The sequence below is a fragment of the Mirounga angustirostris genome, unplaced genomic scaffold (assembly GCF_029215605.1).
Source record: "Mirounga angustirostris isolate CCGP_5_RB_7025 unplaced genomic scaffold, mMirAng1.0.hap1 SCAF_1, whole genome shotgun sequence".
NCBI classification, from domain to species: domain Eukaryota; kingdom Metazoa; phylum Chordata; class Mammalia; order Carnivora; family Phocidae; genus Mirounga; species Mirounga angustirostris.
In genome coordinates this window covers 167,045,423-167,067,057 of record NW_026991709.1, presented here as the reverse complement: position 1 = coordinate 167,067,057, position 21,635 = coordinate 167,045,423, and the positions used below count along the sequence as shown (strand labels likewise).

Below are 21,635 nucleotides of genomic sequence, written 5' to 3'. Positions count from 1 at the left end.
CTTTTAAGAGTGAAGAACACTTTACTGGGACTCTACATCAGGCTTATTTTTGCTTTCATTGACAGAACTCTTTATTATTTCTTTCCTAAACCATTGATCTACCTACCCACATAATCTATGTGCCACACATTGTGTTAATTGATGCTACTATCAATAAAGTTCTCTTCTCTTGCTAACAGCTAGGATTTCAACATCTCTTCCCCATGAGGCAGCTACTGAGCAGATCCAGTATCCAATATCCATAAACATTGGTGTCCAGGAAGAAAATGCATCCTTATCAGAGAATATAGAACTATATCTTCTAAAGAAAATAGCAGTAGTAAACATTCTAGTGCTTTTTTTCTAATCTTTCTGCACCTTAACTTTGGCTTTCCAAGTATAGCTAACTGAAACATGGTTTTGTTGCAGTGTTCAAAATAAAATTGAAATTTGCATTCCCACTAGCCTCTGGCAAAGTAAATTGACATTATACTTGAGTTTTCGTAGTCCTAAATGATTATTCTCCCTTCAATAAGTACCCATAGGCATTTGCAGCTGACTGTTTCTTCTTATGAAACAAGTCACTGAGTTTGTGTGGTTGGGTATAAATACACACAAATCAAATGTATCGTTTTAAAAAAATTCTCACTTACTAAAACTTTTAAAGGTTAGTTGGTACCTTCATTCAACACAGTATATTTTCAATAATGATTTTTGTTGGCAAAGCAAGTAAATTAGACTTTTGTTCATTTGGTGCAAGAGGCAACTTTGTTGCTATAATATATACAATTAAACTGAGTTGAGATATACTTTAAATGAAAATTGAAAACAAATTAAGTAATCAGTCAATGTAATGTTTGTAGTTACAGCTCTTGTATATATTTGGATAAGTTAAGGGGGGAAAGAAAGCAATTTAGCATTGCTGGGAATTCTATTTTATTCCAAGGGAGGAAAAAATAGTGAGCTGGCAACATTTCAAATTGGCTGTAAAATATTACAGATAACGATAATTTGTTTTTATATTTATATAAAGCCCTACATCTACTCCCATAGATCAAGTTTAATCATATGCCATATTACTATCTACTAGTGTTGGAATCAGGCAATCTCAAGTTTAGCTAATGAAATTTATTTATAGGGTTTTTTTGTTGTTGTTAATCTTTCTTATTAACCATGAGCAGGACCTTTTAATTTGACATTGGGAAATGTTTGTATTAATAATAGCAGTTTTTTAGGTCCCAACTTCTTACAATTTGACATTTGTAAAGTTAATGCGTATCTTTTCCTCTCTTATTACAAATTATTTCCTTAATTCTATGACTTTGGGATGGTTGCCAGTGACTTACTGCCTCAAAAATGATGATGTTGAGAAAGAGATGGTTATGTTTTATATTTAGCAAGATTTACTAGTGCTGACTTGGGCTTTGCGTTCAGGCAAATGAGTTTACATGAGTCATCTGATGATTCTTGGGTCTCTGCTTAAAGTTTAAATTCAGCCATAGAAGGTTATGATACTTTATGAAGCTTAATCCCTGAGCCATTTTTTTCAGAGTTACCTGCATTTGATTTAGATTTTGAATATAGTTCTCATTCAAGTTTTGATGGAAGTATCATACCCTGCTATACATTGCACCCTGTTTTAATATGGCATTAAACTTCCAAGAGCAATAAATTCCTTTTCTTTCCCCCTTATCTCTTAAAATTATACATTTTTTTTAAAAGCCTCAGGTTTTCCAGTATTTTTCTAACCTATTTTTTGGTCCAACTGTATTAAAAATGTATGGGGAATATCAGTTAAATTTGTTCATTGGGTTTTATCCTGTAAATTAATTTGCTGACTTAGGACACCTTTTGCAACGTATAGATACTGAAAGTGTTTATTTAGTACATATTTTTTCAGGACTGTTGGTTATAACAGAAATGCAACTTAATGTGTTTCAGCATAGCAGAGCTTATTGGCTTGCATAATGGTGAGGTCTAGGGCACATGCTTCAGGCATGGCTATATCAAGTAGCTCACACAGTCTAATCAATAATCTTTCTCTTCTCTTTCTCAGTAATCCTTTCCTTTGAGTTGACTTCTTTCTCTTACAAACTCCTTCCTTATTATAGCCATGAGTACTGGCATCTTTACATCCTAGAAATTGCCAGTCCAACAAAAACAAAAGATTTTTATTGTGTGTAATCTTAGTAAAGGTAAAATTAAATTCCTTTCCATTCTATAATGATCCTGTCCCTGACCCATATTCTATGGGTAGGGGGTTGGAATGTATCCGTTTTTGACAAGGTGTGGTCCCTAGAGAACTGCCAGCAACATCACCCAAGATTTTGTTAGAAATACATACTCTTGGGGCACCTGTGTGGCTCAGTCATTAAGGGTCTGCATTCGGCTCAGGTCATGGTCCCAGGGTCCTGGGATCGAGCCCCCCATTGGGCTCCCTACTCCGCGGGAAGCCTGCTTCTCACTCTCCCACTCCCCCTGCTTGTGTTCCCTCTCTCACTGTGTCTCTCTGTCAAATAAATAAAATCCTTTAAAAAAAAAATACATACTTTCAGATCCGCTCCCATACCTAAAAAACCAAAAGATTCCACTGTGGGGACCAGCCTACTGGGTGATAAGGAGTCCTCCTAGTGATCCTGATGAATGCTCAAGCTTGAGAACCAGTGCAATACACTGATTGGTGGAGATTGGGTCGTGTGAGCAAACCTCCTTCCCCATGCCTGTCCCTGCCACAGGGCTTCCCTGTAAGTTGCATCTTACAGCAAGCACATACAAAATAGACCTGAGGAACTGACGTCAGGAAGGAGGAAGAGTAGATGCTCTGCTGGCAAATGGGAGATCTCTGCTACAATGAAATTTCAGCCCAATAGTACTTTTTCTTTGTTTCTAATGGTATTATTTCTCACGACACTATTGACAATGAATTCCACTCCAGAAAACCACTATTGTAAGTAAGCAAATCCACATTCATCCTCCTCTAGGATATGGTATTTTAGTTTTAAATTTCATCTCCAGGTAGGTACATGACCAATATTGAAGGATTTTCAGGGGATGCCTAGGTGGCTCAGTCAGTTAAGCATCTGCCTTTAGCTCAGGTCATGAACCCAGGGTCCTGGGATCAAGCCCCACATTGGGTTCCCTGCTCAGTGGGGAGCTTGCTTTTCTCTCTCCCCCTGCTGCTCCCCCCTTGTGCGCTCTCACTATCTCTCTCTGTCAAATAAATAAATAAGATCTTTAAAACAATAAGGTTTCTAGACCATATAATTTTTTTTTAATCAAATGCTTCCCACTTAGATATAAGTCAGCTACCATTACAGCCTTCAGTAACGAACCTTGTTGATCTAGGTGATAAATAGTAGACTAGACTGAATTTGCTTCAAAAATTCTCATTGACAATGGCAGTGAGGCCTACAGAATTTTAGGGAAGGTAGTCAACATTGCAATATCATTCAAAATAAATTTAAAGCATTTTTTTTTTAAAGCAGCTAATAGGGGAGATACATGTAAATTTTCGCATTCTTAAGATTTTTATTTCAGTTTATCATATGACTCCTCTGGGCATTTGTTGAAGATCCAAAGGTCTTTTTACTTATTTTTATTTTTAGCATATTCTTATTTGGCAGGTCTAGGGTAGGAACAGGGGATTTGTATTTTTAATAGTTTCCACAGCGAATTCTTAGAATCAAGCAGGTTTGCCATACTCCATAGTGGTAAGAAGTAAGGATGCTGGGGTAGAATGGTTGGGGTCAGATCTTAGTTGTAGTTCATACTGACTGGGGGGGGAGGGGAATAGTTGCTTAATGTTGTCAAGTCTGAAATGCTGCTGTTATCACTTATATTCCATTCTTTCCCTTTTCTCTCAACTAATCTGCCAGTTACTCCTTCTCATTTCTTATGCTGCAGATAGAGGACATGCAGTGGGGTAAAGGAGTACGGGAGATCCCCCCCTCAGTATGCACACTGCCATGCAAGCCGGGGCAAAGAAAGAAGACACAGAAGGGAACTCCGTGCTGCTGGACCTGTGAGTCTTGCGACGGCTACCAGTACCAGTTTGATGAGATGACATGCCAACATTGCCCCTACGACCAGAGGCCCAATGAAAACCGAACCGGCTGCCAGGATATCCCCATCATCAAACTAGAGTGGCATTCCCCCTGGGCCGTCATCCCTGTCTTCCTAGCAATGTTGGGGATCATCGCCACCATCTTTGTCATGGCCACTTTCATCCGCTACAATGACACGCCCATTGTCCGAGCATCCGGGCGGGAACTGAGCTATGTTCTGTTGACTGGCATCTTTCTTTGCTACATTATCACTTTCCTGATGATAGCCAAACCTGATGTGGCAGTGTGTTCTTTCCGGAGAGTTTTCCTGGGCTTGGGTATGTGCATCAGTTATGCAGCCCTCTTGACAAAAACCAATCGGATTTATCGCATATTTGAGCAGGGCAAGAAATCAGTGACAGCTCCCAGACTCATAAGCCCAACATCACAGCTGGCCATAACTTCCAGTTTAATATCAGTTCAGCTTCTAGGTGTTTTCATTTGGTTTGGTGTTGACCCACCCAACATCATCATAGACTATGATGAACATAAGACAATGAACCCTGAGCAGGCCAGGGGAGTTCTCAAATGTGACATTACAGACCTCCAAATCATTTGCTCCTTGGGATATAGCATTCTTCTCATGGTCACATGTACTGTGTATGCCATCAAGACTCGGGGTGTCCCAGAGAATTTTAATGAAGCCAAACCCATTGGATTCACTATGTACACGACATGTATAGTGTGGCTTGCCTTCATTCCCATTTTTTTTGGCACTGCTCAGTCAGCGGAAAAGGTAAGTGAAAATGCACACCACACTGTGCATTTCAGAAATGTGTTTTTGTAAATACTGAAACCGAATCAATTGTACAGAGTGAGAAGTTTTATATCCTGAATTACTAGGCATCAGTGCTATAGAAATCTAAAAACTGCAGGGAACTGTGCTATGTTCATTTCACTGGAAACCAATCAAAGGTAGCTTTTTCAAGTTAATTCATGATAGAATTATTCAATGTAGCAAGAGATTATCCAGTATAAAATTGTGTGATCTATCCAAATTAAACCTTCCTATGCATTCATTACCCACCTTCTCTTCTTATACATATGTTTCCTTGGGATAGGAGAAAAAGGCCACAATCCCTCATTAGGATGAGGATGGTCATTACTAGCTCGCTCTCACTGTTCTTAGTGACCATTTAGGCTGTCACTGTGGATTGGATCTAGGGTGTGAGCAACACAATATATTAGAGTTGCCCATTTACATATTACATGTGTATGTATATATATAATAGATGAATATAGGAAGGTTTTGGTTATCGTTCCACCCTAGGCTCCCTAAAACTAGATGAACATGAATCACATCAAGTGATTCAGAGGGATGCCAGAGACTCAACTTTCTAGCAGCGGGAGGGACAGTATGCAGTAGAGCTAGTGTCATCGAGCCTCGGAAGTTCAAAATTAGTGGGCCCTAACCCGTTGTCCTAGACAAGGCTAGTGTGCATGCGCCCCCATATAGTTATGCATTTTTACAAATCTGTAAGTTAGGCAGCCCTAATGTGTTGATTCTTAAAGCGATTAATGCATGTCTAGCTGTGGGTTTGACAGGCGTGCAAATTAGGCAAAACTAAAGCATTGATTCTAGGTGAGATTCATACACATCTGACTTTTATACTCACCTGGATATGGTTTTGTGTATATGCAAATGAGGCAGTTCTAATGTGTTGATCTTAATAAGATGTGTTGTCCTTCATTCAATGAAGTCAGCTCTGACAGGGTGGTTCAGGGGAAGCCAGACCCAGGCCTAGAGCTCTAACTGGCACGCTGTCTTGGAGAGAGCACAGTTACGGCTTGATTAGAAGTTAGAACACAGGGAAGCTAGCCTGATTCCATGTTACTTTGGAGAAGTCTACAAAACATTCAAGGACTTAGTCCCCTACATGAGGAAAGCAAGGATTGAAGTAGGAATCTCTACAAATTCACAAATCTGTGCCTTTAGGAATTAGTTGAATCTGAGTTTTTCAATGTTACTTCTGTTCTCATAGAATCATATAAATAATTAATGACATTTGACTGGTGTTGCACCTGAGAAGATGTCTTTCACCTAAATTATTTGATTCAGAAGCTATCAGTTTGGACTGTATGGGTTTTGGGGGCTTGTTTGTTTGTTTGTTTTAAATGAGTATCTCATAAAACCACAGAGAATTCTGCAACCAAGGACAGTGAGTGGTTCCAGATACGGTTTTAGTGTAAAGTGTCTTAGAGGAAGTTCTAAAATATATGCTCAACAAGCATAGTATGTTTCCAACAGTATATTTCAAATTCATAATGCATGTTTACTGTCTATGAAACCAACTTGAATTGCATTTTATTGCTTCTATCTATCCCTGGGCCAGGGGAATAGTAAAATATGAGTTAGGGTAGTGAAATGCAATAGAGAGAAAAAGAAAAAGAATTTCCCAAATATATGCTGGTAAGTTGATAACGATTGAACTTTTTATGGGAAGTGATGTGTACACAATCATCAAAGCCTATGAAGATAATAATATTTTTTTTATTAAAACAAACACAATTGCCTATGTAACAGGTTAAAAACATTAAATCCTTTTCTTGTAAATTTAGTCTTGGGGAATGCAAAAGGCAGGAATACCTGCAGCTGTTTTGTAGAAGGGTCTTGTAATGATACTTGACGATGTACGTGTCTACCATTTCATTTGTCATTTCTAGCCATTTCTAGTCATGACTATGAATCTTTTCAGTAAGGTCAAGTGTATAATTGACTCACTTAAAAACCTGAAAATGATGCAGGGTTTCAGGAATTGAATTCACTGATCCCAGTTGTTCTAGAAGGCTTTGAGCTGGTAGAACTGAATTACAGGAAAAAATTAAGCTGTCTTCAAGCAGTGTCCTTTGTATCCTAGAGTTGAGAAGACACATATTTTTTCTTTGTATACTCTCAATGGGTTTTGATGTTTTACATGGTTGATGGGCACAATTAAAGGTACTAAATTGCCAAATGGGAACAGTGAATTTTATATGGAAATTCACACATCTTAAAGATAGGCATATGGCTAGAGAAGCATGAGTGATAAATTAAAGATAGTTTTTGTACATGAAACCATGGAATTTAAATTGTGGAAGGTGGCAGATTGCCAAATGCAACAGAGATCACAGAAAAAGGCATCATTGCCAAGCTAGCAATATTCAGAATCACAGCCCTTACATTTTTATTTAGATCAAACAATTTAAGTGTTTTAAGTGGAAGAATTCCATTGTAACAGGAAAAAAAAAAGATTAGGCAGTGAGTTCAGTAATAACTATTTACTGTGTTAGGAAATTGAGTTCATTCTGATTATGCTAGGTGTATCTTTGTGAAATTTCTTATCACTTGAGTTCCTTAGCACAGCATAAAGGATGATAAATGTTTATTTTCTTGTGAAACATCAACACTCAGTATGTTTTTGCTTTTGTGAAGAAGGATGCAGGAGATTACAGTTATCTTGTTTTATTATTGCTAATCCTGTGATTTTTTAAAATGGGGATCATGCAGCGTGGTCAGGGATGGAAGAGGTAAACTTAAGCCATAAGAGAATGATCCTTGGTTTTAGGAATTCTATTTAGATGACTGAAATGATTCAAGGAAACACCGCAAATAGTAGAGTAATAGCACGGTAGGAGTTATTAGCTGGTCTAGTGAAGTGGATACTGGCAAGAGCTGTTAGAGGACTAGATTGTTTTCCATTAACACAAAGGCTTGGTTTGTGGCTTACGTATCTTTTTTGCATGCAGCCTGGAAAAGAGCATGCTTTAGGTAGGGAGGATACAAGCTACCCTCCCAAAGTCGGAGAAACCCTGCAGATGCTATGATTATCCAGATCTTTTTAGCCAGTTGTTGTTGGGAGAACTTTCTAGGTAAACCAGTGTATCAATTTTTTATACATGGATCAGGAGACACGCTCTACACCACTTGGCTCTGCAAAGGCAAAGTAGACCTTGATATAAAATGAGTGATGTTGGAGGGTCTCAGAAGTCTTCCCTTTGGTGGCATATATGTTTGTTTGGGTAAGCGGTTGATGAGAAGAGGAGAAAGTAAAGGATTGAGGCATTTTCTGTTCAGAGAAAAAGGCTGGAAAAAGAGTAATGGCTTATAGGAAGGAGTATGTCTTCTGTAATGCCACGCGCAGTCCATTCTTCTGCACATAGCTGAATAGAACAGCATGGATTACAACACTTAAATAATTGGATTCTTTGATTTTCATTTAAGAATTATTCCACTAGGTGACAGAAGTAGGGCTACTGCTAGCAATCTCTGAACCAGCTCAGGGTCCTTAACTCTGTGGTTCTCAAAATTGTGTCCATGATAATCCCCATTGGAACTTGTTTTTAAATATTGTGTATCTGCCCCTCCCAACTGGTTCAATAAGGCAATAGGATGGACATAGAACTCTAGACTTTGTAACGAGCATGCTGGAAGGATGTCAGTGCAAACCAAGCATGCGTCTTAAAACTACTTGAGCATTTTCTTCCTAATCCACAGGATTACGAAATATGTCATATAAATATTTCCTGATCTCTAATTTTAGAGCCTTTAGGAATAAATTAATTCTCATCTCAAGCAACAGGGAGGTCTAGAGATCAAGGAACCAGGAGATCAGAAAGACATTATTCACAGTCAAAGACAAAGTCTAGACTCAGAAGGTCTGAATGAAGTGTCAACTCCAAGGTTATGGTCAGAGACCTTACAAGGCAGGACCAAGGCATGGACCCTGCAACCAGAGGTAGCAGGAGGACAGGCAGAATGTTTCCCAAGAGTATTTCTAGGGGGTTTGGACTATAAACCAACATTTTGGTTGTCCACATGTAGCAGATAGCTCCCCAGAATCTGAACACAAAGCAAACCAATCTAGGACTGATATGACAGATCAGAAATATTTGGCAGGTAGGTAAACATTTCCTAATCCATGCCCTAGGCAGACATTGATAATCAATTACAGTGAGCTTCCCCTGAACCCAGGTGAGGTTTTGAGCTATTTGTTGACTTCGTGCAAGAGCCATTGGGTGCCTTTCATTAAAATTAATCGACTTAAATATAAAAGAATAGGAAAATGGGGATGCACTTGAATTAGTCTCTAATTCGTCTCTGATTACACATCTCTTAAAGTTTCAAATGCCATACAGCAAGGAGCAGTCCTAGCTCTCTTCGGGAGTAATATTTTCACACCTTTGAATAGTGTGAGGCATGCTGTAGTTGTCACACAAGGAATGCAGGACAGACACCCAGAAACAGGAACTCCACTTCTGCTTTATGGAAAAGCGACAAGTGGACTGAAGTTACCAGGCAGAGGAAGCGCTATGATAACCCAGTGAGAAATTACATCCCATGTCAAAAGTAGGGGGTGGGATTTTCACCACATGGTACAGAGACTGAAGACACAGATTGCGTTTAATGCAACTTTGACTCTTGAAAATATGAGGGTGTAAGAATAAAATCTAATAAAACTGCATTTTATGGGAAAACTTTAAAACAGCATGAACCCCAACATTTCATTCCCAAATTAAACTTTTGGCAAGAATCCCATCTTTTTAAAGTGACGGACCAAGTTGATTTTAAATACTACAGCTTATAAGCTGAAATACCTGCTTTCCTTTCTCAGGCTGATATTTTCCCTTATGCTTATGTTGAATTATGCAAGGTCTTCCCTCTGATGCAATCCCCCCCTCCCCGATTTTGGAGGCCTGGGCCCTATGACAGAGATAATGATGCAGTGAGGAGCAACAAATCCAAATTATGGAGGACTGTGTTTGGATTTATCCCTGTAAGCCAACACAAGTTTATAAAAGTGGGAAGAACGTCAACACAGGGTATTTTGGAATGTGAATTCCAGGGCCAGTACTTAAGGATGAGCAAAGGTGAAGCATCTCGAGTTAAGAAAACTAAGTCAAGTAGCTCTTGTAATAGATGGGCAAAAGATGGTGCTGGTTTGAAGAAGGCCTGAGGGACTAGAAAAGATAAAACAGGTTTGAAAGCTGCTTTGAACATTTTGAACATTAGAAGAATATGTGAATATAATATGCCTTATCTTTCCTTTTGTGTTATGCTGCTTTGTTACTGAAATGGAGATATGCTTAGAGATACTTTTTTCTTTTTTTGAATTTTGCAAGTAGCAATTGCCCACTAATTAATTTGCCCACTAAAGGCAAGAGAAAGGACTTCCTCCCATTCTCTGTATATAGTCGTTGCCAACAGTCTGATGACCCTGCCTCTAGATACATAGATATACACATATACATATACAAAGACAAAGGTCTTTTAAAACAAAAATCCTGGGCGCCTGGGTGGCTCAGTTGGTTAAGCGACTGCCTTCGGCTCAGGTCATGATCCTGGAGTCCTGGGATCGAGTCCCGCATCGGGCTCCCTGCTCGGCGGGGAGTCTGCTTCTCCCTCTGACCCTCCTCCCTCTCATGCTCTCTGTCTCTCACTCTCTCTCTCTCAAATAAATAAATAAAATCTTTAAAAAAAAAATTTAAAACAAAAATCCTTACTTTTCTGGAATACTTAGTAGAACCTTCACCTGCATCTAAACACAATTGAGAGACGTGTCCCAGTGCATAGCTTAGGCTGAGGTCATTTGTGCACCCATGCTGTGCTGGGCAAATATACTGGTGGTTGAGGTCTTGCTTCTGTTGTTTAGTTTTGTCTGTTCCAATTTATATCAGAAGCATATGGAACTGTCTCCTTTCTGCTTCCTGCTGTGACCTTGATGATAACTGAGCTCCTCTCCAAACAGCACTCTGAAGCCAGCTGTTTGCATGTCAGTGGCTTGGGATAGTGCTGTCCTGTATTCCCCTCATGATGGATCAGCTAATTTCAGGTGCAGTCACCTAGGATAATTGGAGTCTTCACCATCTTAGTCCCTTCCTTTAGCTGAAATAGCTAGTTCAGCAGGTAAAATCCAAGAGCCTGTGTATAACTGAACTGAGTGAGAACTAATAAGGAAATAGCTTAGTATATTAAAACAAAAGATCCCACCATTAAAGGTTTGAACAGAGAGGTGCTCAAGAAAGAGAAATTGCTGCTAAAAGGAAAAACTTAGCAAGTCTTGAATCAGTCCTCCGTGGGGTGTCCCCTGAGAGTCCAAAGTATCTTTCACTTTGAGATCTCAGCCTCCAAAGGACACAGTCACAAGGACCCAGGCCTCACTTTTGTAACTAGTATCAGGACATTCAGACAAATCTCTGTTCTTTAGCATTTCTGAGAGCATCAAAGTCTACCTGTCATTTTCAGAAACAACTCTTCTCAAAGCACAGGAAATGATAACAGAACATAGTCTGCTGATGAGCAGTCAGGGGGTTGCCAAATCCAGATTTGGGATCCTGAGATACCCATTGTACAGACCACAATACTGGTCTACTTAGTATTTTGTGCAGGTCCCAGATGCCCTGTGGTCCTAGAAGACCATTCCTCAGTACCCCATCATGCTGTGGTACTCGGAACCTAATCAGTGTACATTGCAGAGATGTGTCATTTAAGCTTTTGGGTCCTAGGTTCTTCCATCTGCCCCATGTGTATAATCATTCCTACTTCTGGGTTTGTGTAAGAGAAAATGAGATCTTTGAATTGCTTAGTACAGTGTTTATAAAACTGATGATATCAGGTGCTGGTAAAGGTGTGGAACAACTGGAACTCCCACATAATGCTGGTGGGAATGTACAAGTTAGTCAACCACTTTGGAAAACAGTTGGGCAAGTTCTTAAAATGTTAAGCATGCACGTTCTGTACTACTCTAGCCATTCCTCCTATCTCTTTACCCATGAGAAATGAACGAATATGTCCACACACACTTGCACATAATTTTTTTGTAGATTTAATTTTAATAGTCAGAAACTGGAAAAAAAAAATGCCCGTCAATAGCTGAATAGATAAACAAGTTGTGATCTAACCATAGAATGGAATACTACTCTGCAGTAAAAAGCAATGGATTATTGATATATCCAACAGCATGATTAAATCCCAAATAATTAGGCTCACTGAAAGAATACAGACAAAAAGAATATGAACTGTATAATTCCACTTATACCAAAATATTTTTAACATTAAAATTAATCTCTAGTGAGAGAATGCAGATCATTTGTTCTCTGGGGATGCGTGGGGGGCTGACGAATTACAAAGGAGCACAAGGAAATTTGGAGGGTGATGTATGTGTTCACTCTCTTGATGTAGTGGTGGGTTCACAGATGCATGCATATGTCAAAGCTGATCAAATTTCATACTTCAAATACGTGCAGTTTATCATATATCAGTTACATATCGATAAAGCTGTTAAAAATTGCTTTGCCAAAAACCCTCTTCCTTCTCTGCTCCTCTTCTAGTTTCTTGAAACTTAATCATTAAGTGCTCTTATGCCTACAGGCCTATGTGCACAGTACTGAAACTATAAATTGTACTGGTAATGAAACCAGAATTATATAAATGAGTTTACAGTATAAGAGCACTTCAAATACTCTATGGCACATGGTAAATGCTCAGTAAAGGAGAACTGTATCCTTCCACCACAGGATCCCCTTAGCAAAAATTGCTTTCTAGGTTAAGGCAGGAGAGTCCGTAGAAGGTAAAATAGTCCTATATTTGGGAAAACTGAAGGTAGAGGGGTTAGTATGGATTAGGGGGATGACAGGAAGTAACTCTGAAGAGGCAGGGAGAGGTAAGAGCTTTGAGGACCCTGTATGCTTGATTTTGTTTTTTAGGCAAGGAGGGGTAAATGTTCTTCAATGAATTTTAGGGCAGGGATGTGTGGGACATTGTTGGATTTATGGTTTCAAAAGATTCCTCTTTTCTTATGAGTAATGGTTTGCATGGTAGTTGTGATATTAAGATTTATAATAAGGGTATGTTTGGTCTTTGTTCCATTTCTGGCACAGAGCTCCTAGAACCCCTGGAATTTCTGAAGAGATGAAAGCAATAAAGGTATCTTTTTTTATATTAATGAGGTGACTTTTGGACCCTACTGAAGGATTGGGGCTGGTTACCAGGAGAGCCAACCATGTTATTAGAGAGTTGAAACTTTCAGTCCCACTCCCTGACCTCTGGGAAGGAGCCACATGTTGAATGGATTGCCACTGACCATGATTTAATCAATAATGCCTATAATTAAGCCTCCATAAAAACCCAAGAGGACAAGGTTTAGAGAGTCTCCAGGTTGATGAATACTTGGAAATTTGGGGAGAATGGCATGCTCCGAGAGCAGGGAATCTCTGCGTCCTTTCCCCATACCTATGCACTATGCTTCTCTTCCATCAGGCTGTTCCTGAGTTATATCCTTTTATTAAAACACACACACACGTACACACACACAGCAACAACAAAAACAACAACAACGACAAGGGGTACCTGGGTGACTCAGAGGGTTAAGTGTCTGATTCTTGGTTTCAGCTCAGGTCGTGATCTCAGGGGTCATGGGATTGAGCCCCATGTCAGGCTCCATGCTCAGCAAAGAGGTGGCTTGAAGATTCTCTCCCTCTGCCCCTCCCTGCACTCATGAGCGGATGCGTGCTCTTTCTCTCTGTCCCTCTCAAATAGATAAATGAATCTTTAAAACAAACAAAAACAAAACAAACCAAAAAACCCAGTAATGTAGTAAATAAAATGTTTCTCAGTTTTGTTAACCACTCTAGAAAATTAATCAAACCTAAGGAGGGTGTTATTGAAACCTCTAATCTATAGCCTGTAGGTCGTAAGCACAGGTGACAACCTGGACTTGAGATTGGCATCTAAAGTGGGGATGGGAAGGTACAGTCTTATGGGATTGAGCCCTTAACCTATCGAGTCTGACACAATTTCTATGTAGAAAGTGTCAGAATTGGGTTGAATTATAGGACACCCAGCAGGTGTCAAAGCTCTGCTTGGTGGTGTGAGGGGAAAAATCCACACATCAGAATTGAGTGCAGAACCTTTTATAATTGATACGTGAAATTCTACCCTGGAGAGACGGACAGTGGTTACCAGTGATGATTTAAATGGACTTTTCCTATATTTAGACTTTTAGATCCATGATAGTATATAACTCAAAGGATGAGGAAGACTGAGACCAGTCTCTTGGAGAAAAACACTGGATCAGAGCTGGTATCCAGCCGTCCCCACCTTTATTTCCCTTTCAGTAAAGGAGCCAAACAAACTTCCCATACCAGGGAGTGTTAGCTGGGATCTGAGAATTAGGATCCTGCTCCCTTCCCTGCTCCATAGGATGGTTGGTGGAGAAGAGACTTGGGAACGCTGCCTCCAGTCTACACCCTCTGTCCCCAGGTAGAGAGGAACCTATAGGAGAGAATACAACACAGTAGTTGTTGATTTATATGATGGATATTGGTAAGAATGGCTTTGAAGAGTATACACTAGAAGTATTGTCTGTGCACAGTCTCCCTGTTTTGGGTATCCTCAGTGTGTTGCTGCCACTCTGGTTTCTTCCAAGGATGATAATGGGTCTCTGGGTTTTGAATCGTAAGCCTTTCCCAATGAGTAAAGTTGTTCTCAGCTGACTGGCACTTGGATCTTAGAATCGGGATGCCTTGCCATCTGCTGTGGAGTTGTAACGTCTCAGATGGCCAAGTTTGTTCACCTGTGCCCTTGGTAGCTTTCTACCACAGTTTAGTAGCACACTTGGCTCTCTAGGTCTGGCTGAGTTTGGCCATAAAGCTTTTGGGAAGTCAGTGCATCAGAAAGTGAGCAACCTCCAAAAAAGAAAAAAGAAAAAGATCTAATTACAGACTTCAAAAGGACTCATGTGGAATATCTCAACTCTGAACAAAAGTCACACTTTCCTATTCAGGACTCATGTACATGGAGTTGTGGGGGAAGAGAAGGGCATACCAACCATCAACAAAGAAATTACAGGGCAAGGCTGAGTGTACAGTATAGCAAGGAAGGTGAAGGACAAGTCCATACCACTAAATTAACAATTCCTTGAGATTCTCAAATATCCCTATGACTTGGAGGAGGAACCTCAGTCAGGTACAGTAAAATGGGCAACTGAATGACTGAAACAGAAAGTCCCATTTTCTTTCTTATATTGCAGGCTCTCCAATTTCACTTTAAACGTTGATGTGATACACTTTTCTGATTGATCACTTTCAGGAAACTAATATTGTTTCCAGTGAGGCTTGATTTATATATAAGAAGTCAGTTGTTCACAGCTGGGAGATTCTGGCCTACATCCCCAAAGCCCCAGATCAGCTAGCAATGACTGGGCCTTCACATCCAAGACTAGGTATTTAAGATCTTCCAATTCGATCAAGTCCATTATGTTTCTCTGGTAACCTTCCCGGTACCCTGTCAAAGTGACTAGGTTGGGACACCACAGCCAAATTGTATTGTTGATGAGGCAAGGGCCGCTATCTGGTGCTGGACCAAATGCCAGCTGAACGGAGTGCTTAGTTTTAACCCAGAAAAAAATAATTATCTCTTTGTTTAATGTTCCAGATCTTGAGGTGTAGAAGTATCCAGTACATTCTCTCTCTCTCTCTCTCTTTTTTAAAGAAATTTAACCGAGAGGCAAGGAACCACACAGATAATTCCAATTTACATAGTGAAATTCAGTCTAATTCTTCATTTCTTTTTCCCAGAATCCTTGCTGGGTGGACAGGAGTAGGGATAAGTGTTTTATCAGACTTTGGCACTTGTGTGTTAATTTCACAACCGGGGCATTACCCAGTTAGAGGGTAGTGGGGAACAGGCTCAGAATCTTTAGATTTTCCACTGTTGAAAATACGGCACAAAAGCGAACAAACAACAGATAGAGGCAAACAGCTGACAGGAAATGAACCGGATACTGTAAGAATGCTTATGGCAGAGGAGACTCACCATCTGATTCTAGGGTTCGAGCTGTGTGGATGATTGGTAAGTGAGCTCGTTAAATTTTAGATCCTAAAAAAGAGCTTTGGGAAATGGAAGGGGCTATTGTTTCATTTTGTCATAGAAATCCGGTTTCCCACTACAGCTGTTAGGAAAAGAAAATGTGAGGGAATGATTCCTTAACAGTGATGCTGGCAATCAGTCTGCCTGACACAAAAGCGCTGGTGTCTCTAACGGGTCCTCAGGTGCCTACAATTGAAAATTGTCTCTCTAACTTATCTGTGTACTCTCATTCAGCTTTATGTTCCAACTGATTGTTTGGCTTATAATCAACCATCAATTTTTTTATCCAATGCTTCCCATTGCACGGATCTAAAAACACCCGGTTAGTAGATGTACCGAAACAGCAAATGTGAAAGAGTTCTGTTCCCCATAAGAGCGCTTTTTTCCTCCAGTGCCTACCACCCCTGAGCTGGATAGTCTCAGAAAGAGAGTTTTCAAATAGTTTCTTTGTCTTTTAGAATGGCCCTTGTTACTTAGCAATTGATTTTTCAGTGCCTGTAACATGTCAGGCCCTGAGACCCCAACAACTGGCAATCCTATCCCTCTCTTTTCTTAAAAAGAATTCTCCAGTGGCTTCCCATGGATAGTAGTAGTATGAATATTAGTATTGTCTCTCTGTCACCATGCAAATTATAGCATTTAAACTCTTCCTTAGAGTCTATGAGATCTAGAACAAGGTTCATAAACTGTGGCTGGTGGGCCAAATCCAACCAGCTGCTTGTTTTCATAAATAAAGTTTTATTAGAACACAGCCATGTTCATTCATTTACATACTTCTGGTGGCTCTTTTCATGCTACAAAGACAGAGCTGAGCTGTTGTGGTAGAGATCGTATGGCCTGCAAAGCAGAAAATACTTACAATCTGGACTTTTACCAAAAAAGTTTGCTGCCCCTGCCTTAGATGATGGGGTACCTTCCTATCTTTCTGACCCTCATTTCCTATGCTTCTCATGCTTGTTGATTTCCCTTCATCTTGCTGTTATTAACTCCTGCCCCTGAACATACTGTGACCATTTTCTTCTCAGGACCTTTATTCAGGATGTGCCATTTGTTGAGGTTGCTATCATCCAAAACTTCTCTTTCTCATCATTCAGACTCATCTCCAAGGGGTCTTTTAACTCTCTTCCATCCCAGCTAAAGTTCTCTCCAACCCAGTTACATCCTATTTCTTCCTGTCTTTCATCAATAACTAGTGTCAATAATTATTTTGTTCATGTACTTTTTGCCCGTGTCTCCTCACAAATATAAGTAGCTTGAGTGCAAGCACTTGGTTTATCTGGTTCTGCTCTGGATCCCCAGGGCCCCAAACAGTGACTCAGTGGCTGGCATTTGTAAATGCTCAGTAAATTTCAGTGAGTGGGATAAATGAATGAATCTGTTTTGGAGTAAGATGCAACCCCGGCCTTCAATATAAAACCATCAGAAAGTAGCTTTATTGCAAGAAATTAGAGGGATTGGTCTTGCTGGAGCATTATGTTTATGAAGACTGCATAGACAAGGCAAATTTTCAAAGATGATCAGGCACTCTTAGAGAGGCCTTCTAAACTGAAGGAACTGATTGTGGAAGTTATTTATTGAAATTAACTACCAATTCATATACAAAAATATCCAATCTCAAACCATTTTTAGTCTTCAGAATACTAAAGATGAAAAAAATCCAATAATATACATGGTGGTGAGGGAAAATGGTTATTCTTATTAACTACAAATGGATGATAAAACCTGTTTTTTCCTTTTTCTAATTGAAATATATTTGACATATAACATTGTGTAAATTTAAGATATACAATATGTTATACTGATATACTGGATCTTATAATGTGATTACAATTATAGCAATATTTAAGACCTCTATCACATCACTAAACTTATCAAGTCATAAGGAGGGCCTCTTTAATGCTATTCACCAAGAGCTTTTAGAATATAAATGACTTCTGACATAGTAGTTCCATTTCTAAGGAGTTTAGGATAAGGAAGAAATTGGAAACACTCCCAAAGATGGAGATATCAGAATGTTCGTCAGAATCTAAATGTCTGGCCAAAGGAAAGTGAGTAAATGCATTGTAGATCTTCCATAAAGTGTACTACTTGGGACTGTTAAAAATGATGGTGCAAATTATCGAGTCTGGAATACCAATGGTTGAGCATTCTCTATGCATCAATCGCTAGACTGAACACTTTGTATGTATTTTCTCGTTAAAACTCCACACCAAACCCTAAACAGATGTTAACATCCACCCATTTACAAATGAGAAAACAGGGGCTCACACAGGTTAAGTGACTTTGGTCCCAGAGCTGGGTAAGGACAAAGAAATTTGCTGATAAAAGCCTGTCTCACAAACAACGAATCATGGAACACTACATCAAAAACTAAGGATGTAATGTATGGTGATTAACATAACATAATAAAATAAAATTTAAAAAAAGCCTGTCTCACATAACCACTATATTCAGGAGTGTGGACATTGACAATAGAAATAGTCATTTCTGATACCCTGGACAAATACTTGATCTTTTTGTGCCTCAGTTTCCTTTGTTGTAAAGTGAGAATGACAGTAATATATATATCTCGAAAGGTTACCATGAGGATTGAATGAGTTAACTAATTGCATGTGGGTACATGGGTTGGGCACTGTTGTGTATGCTGAGGAAGCAGCAGGAAACGAAGGAGATAAATTTCCCAGTCTATACTCCAGTAATGTAGTGGAGGGAAGATAGACTTTAAATAGATGAAAAAGACAGAGAATGTTAGACTATGGCAAATAATATGAAGAAAGCAAAGGGAAATGGAATTGCCAGGATTGGGGAGATGGTATTTGCAATTTTGAATTGGTGTTCAGAGAAGGCTCCACTGAGAAGATAACCCTTGGGCAGAAATTTAAAGAAGCAAACCATGAGGAGCTTTAGAAGAGCATTCAGGTAGAGGGAACAGCAAGTGCAAAGGTCCTGAGGCAGAAACATGCCAGGAATAGCTGAGAAAAGTAAGGGGGACAGTATAAGTAAGGAAGAACATAGTAGTTGAAGGGGATAGAAAAATAGAGAACAAGGTACCAGTTCGTGTGGAATCAGATTGGATGAAGTAGGAAGGCTTTACAGGGTTATGTATGGAGGCAAAATGATCTGACTTCAGTTTTGAAAGGTTCAACATGATATACATTTATTTCATATAAAGTACTCAGAACAGTGCCTGATACATGTTAAATGTTCAATAAAGTGTAGACATTTTAATTTGTGATATTAGCATCATCATCTATTTTCTAGTTTCAATATATTTTCCAAAATTTCTTTGGGACTACTATACACTGTAAAAGAATAAGAAAATCTTCATCTTCCCTATCCCCTTATATACCCATGTACATGCCATTTCCTCATTTCATGCCTTCAAGAGAAGGCTGTTTGTGCTGGAAAATACAAGGAAACTGAATTCTTGCATCAACCCTGTCCTAGAGCTCAACCTAGGAATAGTTACACTTGAATAGACCTCAGCAGGCTGGTAACTTCCTGGGACCAGCCATTATGGCTCCTGTATGTAAATATGCAATAATGCAAATACAGGATCTAGGAAGACCATGGTGAGATCATTGCTTGTAGCAACTGCCCCACTAATTCTTCCTATGGTATTTTTAAGGTACAGCTTAATCAAGTAGCAGCTCATGAAAGAATTGTCCCATATTTATAGCCTTTTTTCTCCTACTTTTTGTGTGTGTCCAGTTTGCCATTTCTGACAGTTTCCAATTTCAAACATTCATTCATTCATCCCACAAATATTTATTGAATGTCTAATATGTGTCAGGTACTTTTCTAGGTGTTAGGGATGGAACAGTGAGAATAAGACAAATCTGTGACCTCAGGGAAATTCTATTCTGGTAGAAAAGTGAGACGATATTCAAATAAATAGGTAACAACAGGAAGAAATGGGGGAAATAAAGACAGGTCTGGAATAGACCTTGCAGGGGCTCTTGTTTTAGAGGGGGGTGGTCCGTGAGGACTTCTTGGAGGAGGTGCTGTTCAAGCAGAAATCTGCATGAAATGAGATAGCAGAGGCCAAGTTGCCAAGGAAGAGCATGGGCAAAGTTGCTCAGGGTATAACTGGCTGGAGAAACAGAAGCTGTAATGTAGAGGATGGAAGTAGGAAATGGGATCAGGGAGGGAGACCGGGGGATGTTCGCACAGGGTTTTAGAATCCACTCTGTGCAAGATGGGGAACAACAGGAGACTTGACAGCATGAATGATGTTTTAGAAAGACTACTTGGGCTGCTTGTAAAGAGAAAACTGTAGAGGGACAGGAGCAGGGTCAGAGAGGCGGATAGCAGTTTCAGAAGCACATGTACATTTGATAGAGCTTTTGCAACTCTGTTCTTGACATAATCCATGGAATGAAAAATTGAAATAAAAGTGATTTAGAGCATAAGCATCTCCTTTTCCTCCCTTTGGGGAACTCACTTTATCAGACCAGAGCAAAGTTGTACAACTTCCCTGAAGTAGGCAAATTCTGTAGGTAATGACCCAGGGTTATGGACCCTAATTCTTTTTTTCTTCTACAAAGAGGTGGGTTTTTCAGGCTACCTGACCAGTGGCCATCTAAGATAGTTCCTGACAGCAGATGAGCCTCTCACATATATCCTCCTCCCCCATTCATTCAGCACATTTTATAGAAAACCTTGATGTTCCACATGCCATGAATCAGGATCACAATATTGGGTCTTGCGGGTTGTATCCTGCACAATGCCAGGACCTGCTCTTCATACAGGCTACAATGGAAATGTCACTCCATGGAGTTGTACAGTGTGTAGACTGCACAACTGTGCCTTGTTATAGCCTGCCACTGTGCCAGCCACTGGAAATAGAGATGACCAAGAGGTAGTCTTTTCAGTTTACTGAGAACCTAGGTTATAGTGACTATCTTTGTCTTGGCTTTCTAATGAGTTTGTTTGTTTATTAGCATCTTTTCTGTAAATACTGAAGTGGCTAGACTGACAGCAGGGTGCATTTTCAAAAGGGCAAAACCTCTAAACCTCTTAGGCCTCTGGCAGTATTCATTCTGGAAACCCATCAGAGACATTTCAGATCAAAGCAGGTAACAGAGGGAGCTGCAACCAGGGCTCATCTGAGATTCTAGACACATCCCTGAGCACCATCTGGGCCTCTGCTGAAACATCTGCAGGCTCTTCTCAAAGCTCAGGGCCCTCACACCATGAGCAAGATGAGATACACAATCTAGGAGAAACCAGCAGATGGTGAGTTGCCCGACCTCTCATGGGGCTAAAAGTGTCAACTCAACATCAATTGAGAAAGTGTCAACTCAACAGTTGAGAAAGATGCAGTCATTTTCTATTCCCTGACATTTCTCCCTTTCCCTCCCCCACCCCACCCTGTATGTCTCTGTTGCCATTCACATTTTATAATCTTATGTCCTGTGGTGTCTTCTACTGCAAAGGAATGATCTACTCAGTCATTTGACTTACTAATTTATTTATTCATTCATTCAGTGTATATTTAGGACTATCAACTGTGTACCTGGCAATATCCAGGCCTTGGAGAGGGAACACAATTGACAAGGTTAGAGCTTTCACTTTAGTGAGAGAAAACAGTCATCAGATAATTTCAGATAGTCATATGTGCTCTGAAGAAACTAAAACAGGCAAATGAGAATTGAGAGTGGCTGTGGAGAGCAGTGCTCCTTCAAACTGGTAATCATGGAAGGCTT

At 39.7% G+C, this 21,635-nt stretch overlaps 1 protein-coding gene across 1 annotated transcript in view; it reads left to right on the top strand.

The window, feature by feature from the left end:
- GRM7 (glutamate metabotropic receptor 7) overlaps nt 1–21,635 on the top strand; it is a 392,637-nt gene that overhangs the window by 280,722 nt on the left and 90,280 nt on the right. The window contains exon 7 of the mRNA XM_064592455.1: nt 3,883–4,818. Coding sequence (XP_064448525.1) covers nt 3,883–4,818 — 936 coding nt within the window. The remainder of the gene's footprint in view (nt 1–3,882; nt 4,819–21,635) is intronic.